The 12,312-nt window shown below is 38.8% G+C and overlaps 1 protein-coding gene across 1 annotated transcript in view; it reads right to left on the bottom strand.

The window, feature by feature from the left end:
* The window catches only part of diaph2 (diaphanous-related formin 2), a 429,613-nt gene that overhangs the window by 405,645 nt on the left and 11,656 nt on the right, over positions 1–12,312 (bottom strand). Inside the window, exons 3-4 of the mRNA XM_034093628.2 lie at positions 6,870–6,902; positions 5,315–5,503 (exon numbers count right to left, since the gene is read on the bottom strand). Of these exons, the coding sequence (XP_033949519.1) occupies positions 5,315–5,503; positions 6,870–6,902 (222 nt within the window). The remainder of the gene's footprint in view (positions 1–5,314; positions 5,504–6,869; positions 6,903–12,312) is intronic.

Here is a 12,312-nt window from a genome sequence, read left to right as displayed (position 1 = left end):
ACTGCTTCTCAACTCTTTGAACCACATTATTTACAGTACAATAGCTTCACTAGCAAAGCAAATATTTCTTTCCAACAATCATACTTTTATTTTCACTATAGTCCGTTTACATCATATCCGTTCTTCTTCAGGTGAATGCATTTCTTTTCCACCTAGGTTTCGAAGTGACGAGGTACAGCAACAGGAAATACTGTCACTAAGAATTAGTCCTTGAAACGACAGTAGCAAGGCTAAAGCAATAAACGGTACACCCCAACTCTGCACGAGAGAGCAACATCAAACAACTCAGCTTCTATTGAGGCCATGCAATCACATCAGATAGGCAGGACAGGCAGGATCTGCGTGTTATTTGGAGTATTATCTTCGTGCTACTTTAATTCTGCATCACAAAAGAGGTCTTTCATGTGAAAAACATCAGGGGATGGAGCGAAGGCCGGACAGAGCACTAAAAGCCAGGGAATGACATGATGATTAGAATGGAGGGGGATGTTTATCAGAAGCACTCTCACAAAGAGACAGCTAGAATGAAAAGAACAAATTCTCCTCAGGGTTGTAGGATAGTGAGCCAAATGTGCTGGAGCTATGCTGCCCTCTGCTGGGGAGAACAGGAAGTCATATTTCCTTTCTTTGGTTGATCCGATTTGGCAGATATTCCTCTCTATCTTATCATTAAATGCACCGTATAATTATTAAATATGCCACTTCTACATAGGTATATTTTAATACAATGGTTTGAATATCTTACTAAAAGTAATCTCAACTGTTTTTCTTCATTTATCAGTGAAGCATGGACAGGAATCCCGTCCAGGGGCACTGTGACCTAAATTCCTTCTCTTACATTTCCTCCAGTAAATACCCTCGGAGCAAGAAAAACCATTAACATCGTTTTTGTTGAACAGGGAGGGAAAAAAAAAAAAAGGAGCTGAAAGTTGTCAGTTTTTTTCACTGAAAGGAAACCAGCAGGTTTTTTAATTAATCTTTGAACCCTGCTAATTTATCTGCTTAATTGGCATTCAATAAACGAGGCATTATGTGGCGGGGTGAATATGTCGTAGGAGGGGGGGACTAGTGGGCCTGCGGGACGCTTGTCAGGGGGCAAACTCGAGGAATGAGCCCTCCACGTTAAGTCTCCAAAATGATTAATGCTCTTTTATTAATTATACCCTCACAGGCTACATGAAAAGAGTCCCAGGATATCTTCGACTATTCTTCCAGCGTAACTGAAATGATAGCATTTGAGCATGGATGACAGTGGAGTTACCAAGACATTTTTCGGATCTTGTTGTCTCATGTCGGTCTGGGAAGCTAATCAGTCTGCTTGTCTTGCTTATGCCAAAACAATCTAATTCAGAAACCAGCCGGCTCTATTTTTATATTCATTTTTAAACCTCATAAAATAGTTGAGATTAACAAGTTGCTGTTCCTTAAGCAAGCTCATTTTACAACCAATAGCCTCCACCTTAAAACAATATGAAAATGATAATAGTAACGTGCCTCTGCCTCTGTATCAGACACGCCCTGTCCGTGCTCTATATTAAAATAGAAATAAATAACAAAAACAATCAAATATATTGGAGAGTAACAAATACATTTGTGTGCTCAATTAATGAATGAATAAATGATCCTAATTTACATTACACAAATTTGATTCAAAATGAAAAAAGTATACATTTAAGTATTTTGAAGTATTTAAGTATACATCCCACTGTGTTTTGGGACAATGCAGACACACATTCATCCTTAATACAGCGAAAGCCAAGACAGCAAACTCCAATCTAATTGAGCAGGTGTTCCAATCACTAAAGACCAGCCCCAAAACAAGCAATTATTAAAAGACGGCTGCATGACAGGCCTGGTAGCGCATCACTACAATAAAGCATGCTGAAGTCCCACATGATAAGGATTGGCAACAAATATTTAAAAAAGTGGATTTCACTTATACACGTTGTTCCCCCTACAATTGAGAGACAATGTATAGAAGTTCTACAATATTCCCACATGGTCTTTAAAAAAAGACATCATATGGATTGTTTTGTTTTAACTCTGAGATGCTTGGGTACAGAGCCAAAACAACTAAATATACAGTGCGCCAATGTCTTTCTACCTAGGGACTACCCTGCAGGAACAAAATGGAGATGGGTAAAAGTCCTAACATCCTGTGATGCGATGTGGCTGCAAACCAAGATCGCCACAGACTTTGAATCACAGAAAAGTGCAATTAATGCCTAGCATCCAATACGTCTCATCCTGAAATAGAGATGAAAAGTCCACGCTATGGGGAAAAGTGGATCCGAACAAAGTAGAAGAGGTTAAAAAAAATGTTTGCTTCAACTGTGACCAATCGATTATTTTTCCCCACTACCCTCAAGTCTGATTCATGTGTGTGGACAGAGAAACTCTCCTGTGGGCTTGTTTTAATATCATGGTGTAGAGTGTAACTGCTGAGGAGTCACATTGAAGCTTATTATTGGAGCGTTCACCCTGACAATGTCGCATAGAGAGAAACATAAAACCTCAAACTAACCACAGCAGCTCTGAAATGTGACGTTCTTTTTCACTGGTCCTATGTCTATGCGAGCATCTCGATAACATACACCTCTCTTCACAATGAGACGAAGCTCACTTTCGATTTAATCCATTCTTAGGAAGGATGTGATTCTCTTTGGGGATGTAATGCTGATAGACATCTAAAAGCATCATTTGGGCATTAATGCACTGCCTGCTAATGGCTACATCAGCACAGATGTCTTACAGTGCCAATATTCAACGACACACACTCTCAACATTAGGCATGGAGAAGAGGATACATGATGGATTTGGAGGAGACGGGATTTAAGGGTTAAGAGGAGGATTTATTATGAGTGGTGTGTCAAATGGTCTAAAACAATTATGAATAAGCATGTTAATTCATACATTTAAACATTTTTGTAACAACTGAAATTAAAATAAATGTTGATGCATAGAGAGTAAAGTAAAAAAAAAAGGTTCTACAGTTTACTAGATGCTGATGAAATTAGATCACATGTTAGTGTGTGTGCTACTGCGTTCATAGGTTGCACCTCTTGGCTTGGAGTCTGCTACCGCAACACAGCTGCCTCTTTAGTGAGATGCAAATACCGGACATTTAATCAGGGGATTTACTGCTGTGCATTTTGATGAGGGGCTCTGAATTCCATCCGTGCACATCTTGGGAAATCCAACGACAGGACACACACGAGTAAAAGACACACACTATACCCTGCTGAGAGCCATTTCTGTCATGCATGTTCACCGCTATAGTTTTATGAATATACGTGCGCTCTTAAAAACATCTACAAAGTGTTGTGATTTTGTTTCTTTCTATATTTCCCCAGATTCCTTTGATGACCTTTCACTAATAGGATATGTGCCATGTCGGCTTTGAGACACAAAGCACAATGTGAAAACCCCTTTCCAGAGAAAAATACTTTCTCCTACTCGTTAATGCACAGTAGGTGGTCTCACTAATGTGGCATGGGTCAGCCCTTCATTTGAAGCATGCGAGACATCTAAGGCTTGGCCATGTAGCATCATAAAAACAACAATCAATAACAGAATGGATGTAAAGACGAATAGATCTAAAGTGTGTTTGTGTGTGTGCGTGAGTGAATAACATAAAAAGAGATAGAGATGATAAAAAAAGACACAAAGATAAACTGCTAGTGTCAACAGAAACTACCCACCAGTGTACTTTCTGTGTTTGCTGTGAAAAAGCAGAAAAGTTTTTCTTTCTATAAGAGCAAGTGGTCAGGTGGCTTCAAAAGTACTTCAGTGAATACTCCCATTTGATTTTGATTTTATTACTGTAATTATACTTCCATACGCCAAGTGTCAAGGCCTGTCAAATGTCAGAGCAGCAAGCATGCCCTCTGTGTCGTCTGTCACTGCGCACATTTAAGCCTGGGTTTAATGTCACGCTACTGTGAGCACAAACATAGTAATTGAGAGGTGAGCTGAGTGACAGGGATGAGCACCCAGGCAAGAAAACACTGAGCAGCAGCCTGATGGAAACCAGGAGCAGCGGTCGCATTTCTCTGGCCCTGGCAATAAAGACCATTGTATCAGAAAAAAAGAAAAGGCAAGCACCGTGTCACACACACATACACACTCAGACATTATCCACACACAACCTAAGCAATGAAGCCAGAGTGATTCAGCTCCACACTTCAAAGAAATGGGCTGAAAGCTTTTTGTTAGATTTCAATCTTTCAGTACATAAGACCAAAAATGCATTTCAATGGGGAAAATCACAAGTGTGACAGAAATGCGACCCCACAGATGAGTGCGAAGTGAATTTCAAAGTCTGGAGCTTTTTGACAGTGGCCTAGGGAATATGTAGGTGGGACTCTGCTTCAAAAGCACTTAACATTGGAATGCAAAAAGCATTCTTCTTCACTATAAATACTGCGCATATAAGTCTAATTTATATTTCTTAGTCAAATATAGCTGCTATCATTTTGTAAAACTATTCTCACATCCCTCAAAATGGTTGAATAAGATATGTCTGAATGCATTTCACACATTGGGTACTGCGACTCAGGTTCATTCTCTAAAGAAGACGTCCTGTGTAACCCCATGAGAGGGCACTGTTTCATGACACCATTGGAGTTGTGTACACTGCTTTGTAGTTATGCTGCTATGCCTGCATTATTGATTTGTGGGCTTTTAATCTGCTCAGTATTTACAGCATTACAGAAACCCAAGTTACCTCAGTGGTTTACCATCATACAATTGGATACAAAGCACTTATAGATGTCCTACCTAGATCGTAGTTAAACTAAATAACCGTCACATTTTACAAAATTCTAAAAGACTTGGTCTGAGCACTTAACTTTCAGCCTTGTCCAACTCTTTTCATCAAAATACACAACAGCGGCTCTGTGTCTCTACTTGTTCAAGGTTCTTTATTTAGTCATACGAATATAGCTACAGTGTAGTTATGCCGAAGACAATCTTAGGTTCTTCTCCAACACAATAACACAGATAAACAGAAAAATATAGTGCAAGTAAATAGTAAATACAAAAGAAAAATAGTTTAAAAAAGTGAAATAGTGCAATAAGAGTCTATATGCAAGTTATTGGAATGATATATTAGAGAAATAGATACATAATTACTAAGTAGCAGATGAATGTTATGGATGTTGTGCGCCTTTGTGCACAGATTTATGATGCATTTACGATTTCACAATGCTGTGCTTTCTACAGACTATTCAGTGGCAGCTGTAAATAAGCTGTTGTGGAGTGCTAGAGATGACCATGTGCAGAGGAAACACAACAAAAGAAACACAAAGCTCACCATCATCTTCTCGAAGAGGTCATTGATCTCCTTCTCCGAGAGGTTCATAGAGCGGTCGTCAAAAAGGGGCTGAGGAACAGGCATTTCCACCTGGGTAAAGAGGGGATCTGTGGAGTGCTGTGTTGAGTGCTGTATAAGGGGCTTCTCCTTCTTATTCCCCGTTTTCCGGAAACTGGTAATGCGGTCACGCTGAAAGAAAACACAGTGTTTAAAATGTTAAATATGGCACTGCTAACAATCCGGTTTATATGAGGCCAAGGCTCGCTGTGTGTTGCTTTGTCTGTGAGAAAATATGTTTACATTGCCAGTAATTCTAATGTAATGTTCCCACACATCAGAGGGCTTTTGTCCTTCTTGTTTTTGAGGACACTGTTCACCTCAACCTACGTTTAACAGAATCCTCACATAGCAAGGGCAGCTCTGAAGGTGTATCTGTGTGTTTTGTAGGTCACAGTGACCTTGCCAAACTTTAAGACGGTCCCTAAACGCTTTCCTGAGAATGAGATGGACGTGAGATCACAGTGACCTTTTACCACCAACATGTAATCAGCTTATCCTTGATTTCAAGGCAAGGTGAGAGCCACATCTCAGGACATTTCAAGAAACTCCCTCCAGGCGTTCCTGAGATTTCACGAGAATGGGATGGCATGAAAACAAGAACATTTATATTTCACAAAGTAAACTGTTTCAGGACTTTACTTACCATCATACCCATAGTATTACCTGGTTTATGCATATGGTATTAGAATAGTTTTAGCATACATTCACTATCATGACATCAGTGGGAGCTTCAGTTGAGTTTGTTTGTTAATCATGTTGAGACTGATGAACGCAGTGTATAATAAAGTGTAATACAAAATCAGAAAAAGTACATAAACGTCATGCAAAAAGTAAATGTTAGTCGAATGTATTCAAACGGAAATGGAGTTGACGTGCTGGATGAATGAACACATAAATGAAATGGAAAAACAAAGATAATACGATGACATACATGACGTCACTACTGTTAGTTTGCTGAGACACTACTGGATGGATCAAACATACTATGTGCATTGCTCACAAAAGCAGCATACACTTCTTCTAAGTGTCAAAGTTAAAGCTATTTGTTGTCAAAGGGTATTAAAAAAGCTCCAGGCAGAAACATCTAATCGGAAACTGATAATTGCACACTGAATGATCTATGAGCTTCTTATACAAGTCTAAATGTGATGGGTTGATTTCCGTTCATTATGAAAGACGTAGGACGATGGTGGAGCTGAATAATAGCACCAGGATAAATAACCGTTTAGTTACACAGCAGTATGGTGGACTACCACAGTACTTAAAATAGGGTTTAAGATAAGCCTAAGTAACATTAACTGTCACACTTTAAAGTACATAGATGTATTGTATCATCAGTGTCTCATGTTAGGTTTAAAAAGTAAACTGACTGTATTGACTACTGGCACATTTGATCCATCCATATATTTCAGTTATAAGTTCCATGCAGCAGTGACAAAACATGAGATGATGTAAAACAAAACTAGGCACAGCAAAATTAAACCGAGCACCTTACCATATCATCAGCCAATGTTTTTATATGTATGTTCTGTTGGAGGGAGGGCAAAGTGTGAAAAACAAGATCCAAAAGAAAATGACAACAGCAAAGTGCACAGCATGTATCCCATTGGAAGTGTGCGCACATGTACAGTATCCTTTGGATAGTATCTCGTTTTCTTATAACCAATTAAGGTTCCGACTGACAAATGAAATGGTATACACCAGAGGCCGAAGGACAATGCGATAAATATCCTGAAACCACAGGATACATGTGTTTTACTTGTTTAATGAGCATATCCTGGACACTGCACATGTGGAGGAATAGTTAGGATAATACTTGATGATCTCAAATGATGTGTTAAAATGAATGTAACATCTTGTGTGAGAGTGAACATCCCAAGCACACACACTTGAAGACACAAACCAAACAGATACATAAAAAAGACATATCAGGAAGCATCTTAAATCCCAGAGACATAATGAGAAAGCACACCTGCTCAGAGAACCCATTGGAAACATGCAAGTAAGTGCTGTTTGGATATCGTTTTGTGTATCCCAAGATTAATACACATTAGCAGGGCAATATGTTACAGTCTCGCATGGTTGGCCACCAAAGGGTAATGTTATCTCTGTGTGTTCTAAAGAGCATCTCTTGAAGTGCAGGTGGCCCAAAAGAATCATTCATGTTCACTAATTGTTAATATAAACTGCTCTCAAAGAAAACTCCCAACTTCTCAATTATCTTTGTGTGTTTGCAATCCTTTGTGTCCTCGCAAAATGTTACAAATAGCTCATATAACAAAATTAAAACCACAAGTTCCCTTTACTACAGATGTTTATCTTCATCTGAGTCACAATAAGACAGGCTACTGCCAAAGGCTTGTGGCTCTGCAAGGGACAGCCATTTCAAACACACCTCAAATGGGAAGCAGCAGCAGCACCGCCATATGCTGTGGCGCTAGGCTGTGAAGCACTAATGAGTAGGGAGATGTGGGGTGGTGATGGCCATAAAGCCTGCCTCTAGCCGCAGATTTCTCCACTATTCTAATCAGGAAACTACTGATGCTGGGGTGAGCAAACAGATTGGCTCTAACCTGCACCTCTCTCTGTGAATCTTCATCTGCTGTCGCTGTGGGCAACACTGAGCCGACATTTAAATTGCCATATCTATCACTAGTTTTGTCTGCAACAGCTGATCAACAGTTATGGGATAAAGCTATGAAACATAGAAAAGCAAACCTCTGTCTCCGTGCACACTTTGTGTTGTCCAAGCTGTTATTTCACATCAACAAAACAAATGTGTCATATTCATCCGGCATTATGCATGAAAGGCTCCGTCTGGGATGTCCATGTCTTTTGTTCACCGTCATTTGTGTTCGTTTTTCATATCTGCAAAACGTCTCACAATATTCGGACCTGAGCAACAACTTTCCCCACTTCTAACTCAGGGTATGTGTCATTAAGCCCAGCATTCTCTTGCAGTCTAAACCTGCGTGAAACAATAGCTAATTTTCAAATGGAGTACTTAGACATTTTCTAATCAATTTAACAACAATCAAACCACTGTTTGGTTAATTGCCTTGACTTGAGGGCCTTTCCTTGCCCATTATCTTGGCAACATCGCAACAACGCAATTTAACATCTAACAATTAAGCTTGCATGTCCTCTGGGCTTCTCCCGCTTATTAAAGTAAACTTTTTCATTGTAATAAATGTTTATTACCAAACACATATTCCTCTAAATAACCTAATCAAATTAGCTCTGGGTCCCTCTTTAATCAAATATGATTATGACTCCATGCCGATCTTTAAGAATGAATTCGCAGAGCAATATCCCACAACTTGAGAGTCAATTTGGGTACACAAAGCCATATCAGTGTTCACATAACACACAATAACTTTTTTAATTAATCTTGCAAAATACAATTATTGTTAATATTACATTATCTCATTTTGATATCATCCTTCTATTGATTTTAGTTTTATTATAAAAGTCCACTGGGTGTCACATCAAAGACGGACAAAGGACAGACTTTGTTTCAAATCAGATACCATTGCAAAGCTTTTAAAAAGCAACGCCTGTTATTCCCAATTTAACGGACCGTCTGTATGACGTCATTTGAACTCACTCACTGGAACTATCACTATACAATCAGATAGAGTATAGGAGGAAATTGGGTTTTACTTGAATTAGTTCTTATAATACCAAGTTCTCCGGACATGCTGTAAGGCCTTGTCATCGTGTGTTTCTACCAACCCAACATTGTCTGACAAAAACGTCATCATTTCATAATTTTATTCTAACAGACATTTGGGGTTAAGAAAATCTTATTAGCAATACAAAATTCAAGTAAAAACATGCTTTGTAATTCCTCAGTAGACTTGACCTTTCTAAAGGCAAAATTGTGTGACAAACAAAATGTAATTGTGAAGGAGCACACTACAGGTAATGCACACAACACGGGAGACTATTGCTTTTGTTGAAAAAGTTGCATGGAAAACCTGGTTTGCTTATAAACATATATATATATACAACAAGAGTATAAAGCATTACATTATGGAGTCACACATACAAAGATCGCAACACACCTTAAACTCCTAAGGCTTTTGTTGAGCAGCATATTTATCAGTAACCAGAAAATACTAAGCTGATAGAAAAAGAAAAAAAACGGATAACCTAAATGCAAAGAAATAATTGTATCCACAAGACAAGAAGCAGAGCTTGAATATATTCAATGATAATAAAAATACTGCCAATGAATCAGGTACTAAATAAGAGTGCAGTCTAATTTGAATAATATGTCTGTACCTATTACCAAACCACGTATGAGATACACATGTAATATTGGAAAAGTAAGAAACAATTATGTCTTGTTCTGAACTGAAAAATAGGGCCTCTTAAGTTCAGCTGTAGCTCCTACACATGTTGATGAGGTGCTTTATCTCGGTGTAATCATATGTCGGATGTTGGGGCAGTGTAGTAACTGAATTAGATAGTCTAAATAAATGAATATATCTTCATTATTCTTGTTAAAAAGTCTTCTCATTAGCTGTTTTTGTAAACTCAGAGATTATGCAGATTATAGAAGCATAAAAGTATAATTTATCCTTCATGATTAAATCTATCAAATTAATATTTATGTTTGCACTGTGACTGCGCCCAATTCAAGCAGAGCAGAGAACGGGGGAAATAGACACACTAACAGTAAGACCCTATTTACACCAGAATCAGAATACCTTTATTCGTCCCAACGAGGGGACATTAACATTTGTTACAGCAGAGAAGAGCCAAAGACAGCTTCATAGCAACTAAGAAGATTAAAGATTCAAAAAAAAAGTAACAGTTTTGAAGATATAGCAGCCAGGTATATATATATATATATATATATATGTATTGCACATCATTTGTATTTCACAACAAGGGGTGTTATAGCATAGTCTGTGTTGTGTTGTGTGTGTGGGGGTCTACCAGGGGCCGTGGTGGTTATATAATCTGACCGCTGCAGGAAGGAAGGCCCCGCGGTATCTCTCCGTGAGACACCGCGGGTGCACCTGGCATTTCATCTGACATATGCAAACTTCATCTAGAAAGCAATCATTCATTTAGCGTGCACAAAATGTGCTATTTACACTACTTTAACTTCAGCAGCCAGGTATGAATTATATAACCCTTCTAGTGTATTCCCTCACACTATGCAAATATTTGTTCTGAAACTTCAATGACACTAAACATCTGTTTCCTTTGCCCTACAGCCTAAAGCCTCATCTTTATTCAAACGTGGATAGAAGAGCTCATCTCTCCAGCACTAGGGCCAGTTTCAAGAAGGTGCTGCTTCGAGTTGTCTGAATAACTTTAGAGTAAGATAATTGGTAGTCATTTTTGTTCAAATCAAGATCATTCAGTAAACCTGTTTCTTGGATCAGGGTCCTAAGTTGACAGCATTTTAGGGATGTTTATTGATTATAAACAATTCTCAGAGATGTTTACTGAAATGTATCTTTATAATGTATCTATCCAGTCCATCTTTCCTCAAGCAACAGAAAGGTTCCCATGCCATAAATCGGTGAGTTGGTAACAAATATGGGAGTAAAACTCTGAGGGAGATTTAAGTATTGAGCTCATTATGAGTGCTGAACAGCACATGAGATACAGTGTCACAACTGTAGGCAGTGCCACAAGCACACACATGAGTCATGTAGACACACAGAGAAGCAGCCTCTTGAGCAGCACAGAAAGCTCTCTCACACACACCCACCATAATGTGAACTCTCCACAAACTGGGAACTATTTAATCAAGCACAGAACACATAGTTGTTATTCTTAAAAATATGTAATATTGACAGTATCAGTGTTGATTTAGTTCTCAAGCACAGTATTGACTTTATATGTGTCCTTCCAAAAACTCAAATATTTTTCAGAACATGTAATATTGAAAAAAGACGATAAAAGAAATGCAGTACGTTTCTACGAGAGGTGACTTTAAAAGGGCATGAGCCTGTGGTAGCTTTATTATTTCAGGACAGTGCTTGGACTGTTTACAGCTTCCCAAAACAGCAACTAATGAAACAGGGAAGCACAAAAGCCAGTAGAGCTAAGATTTGAATGGCACCACACTGACCATGTGACTGCAGACTAGCTCTGCCCTCAGGTTATCGCCATCTCTGTTGAAAGCACATTTGTAGTATCGCACTCATGAGTGGGTGAGCATGACATGCAGCTATTACAAAAGTAAAGGTTAATAAGACAGGTTGGAAATGTCAGTGTATAATATTCTTAAACTGTTCATGGCGTCACAAGAAATGTCACTTTACAGACTATGGAATTAAAAGATATCCAGCAAATACTATTTGAACTGCTGCAACTTTGTGATGTAATAATAACTTCTCAAACTATAATAGCTACAATTTGAAATAAAACGTGTGTGGTGTATTGTTCACATCTATTCAACGTGCAACTATTTTTTTATTTGTATCACTATTTTTTATTTGTATCACAATTGTTTTATTTGTATCACTGTAATATATATTTAATTTGTATATATGACCACAATATGTATATAAAATTGCAAAACTCTGTCCCACACTCTCCCTGTCAGATGCGGAACAACTGGTCCATGCCTTCGTCTCCTCAAGGCTCGATTACTGCACCGCTCTCCTCATCGGGACTCCTAGCAGGAGCCTTCAGAAGCTCCAATACGTACAGAACAGTGCCGCTAGGATCCCGATGAGGGTGAGAATATACAACCACATCACACCCGTTCTTCATTCCCTACACTGGCTTCCTGTCTCATTCAGGATCGAATTCAAGATAGCACTACTGACCCATCAGTGCATCCATGGGAACGCTCCGTCATACCTAAAATAACTACTCACATCACAAACCTCCACACACAACCTCCGTTCCACAACAAAGCATCTGCTTCGCCCCCCGAGGAGTCGAGGACCAAACTCCGCACAATG

Source organism: Pseudochaenichthys georgianus, chromosome 10 (assembly GCF_902827115.2).
Source record: "Pseudochaenichthys georgianus chromosome 10, fPseGeo1.2, whole genome shotgun sequence".
Taxonomy (NCBI): Eukaryota; Metazoa; Chordata; class Actinopteri; order Perciformes; family Channichthyidae; genus Pseudochaenichthys; species Pseudochaenichthys georgianus.
Note: the sequence above shows the minus strand (reverse complement) of the source record. Positions and strands in the feature narration are given on the sequence as shown.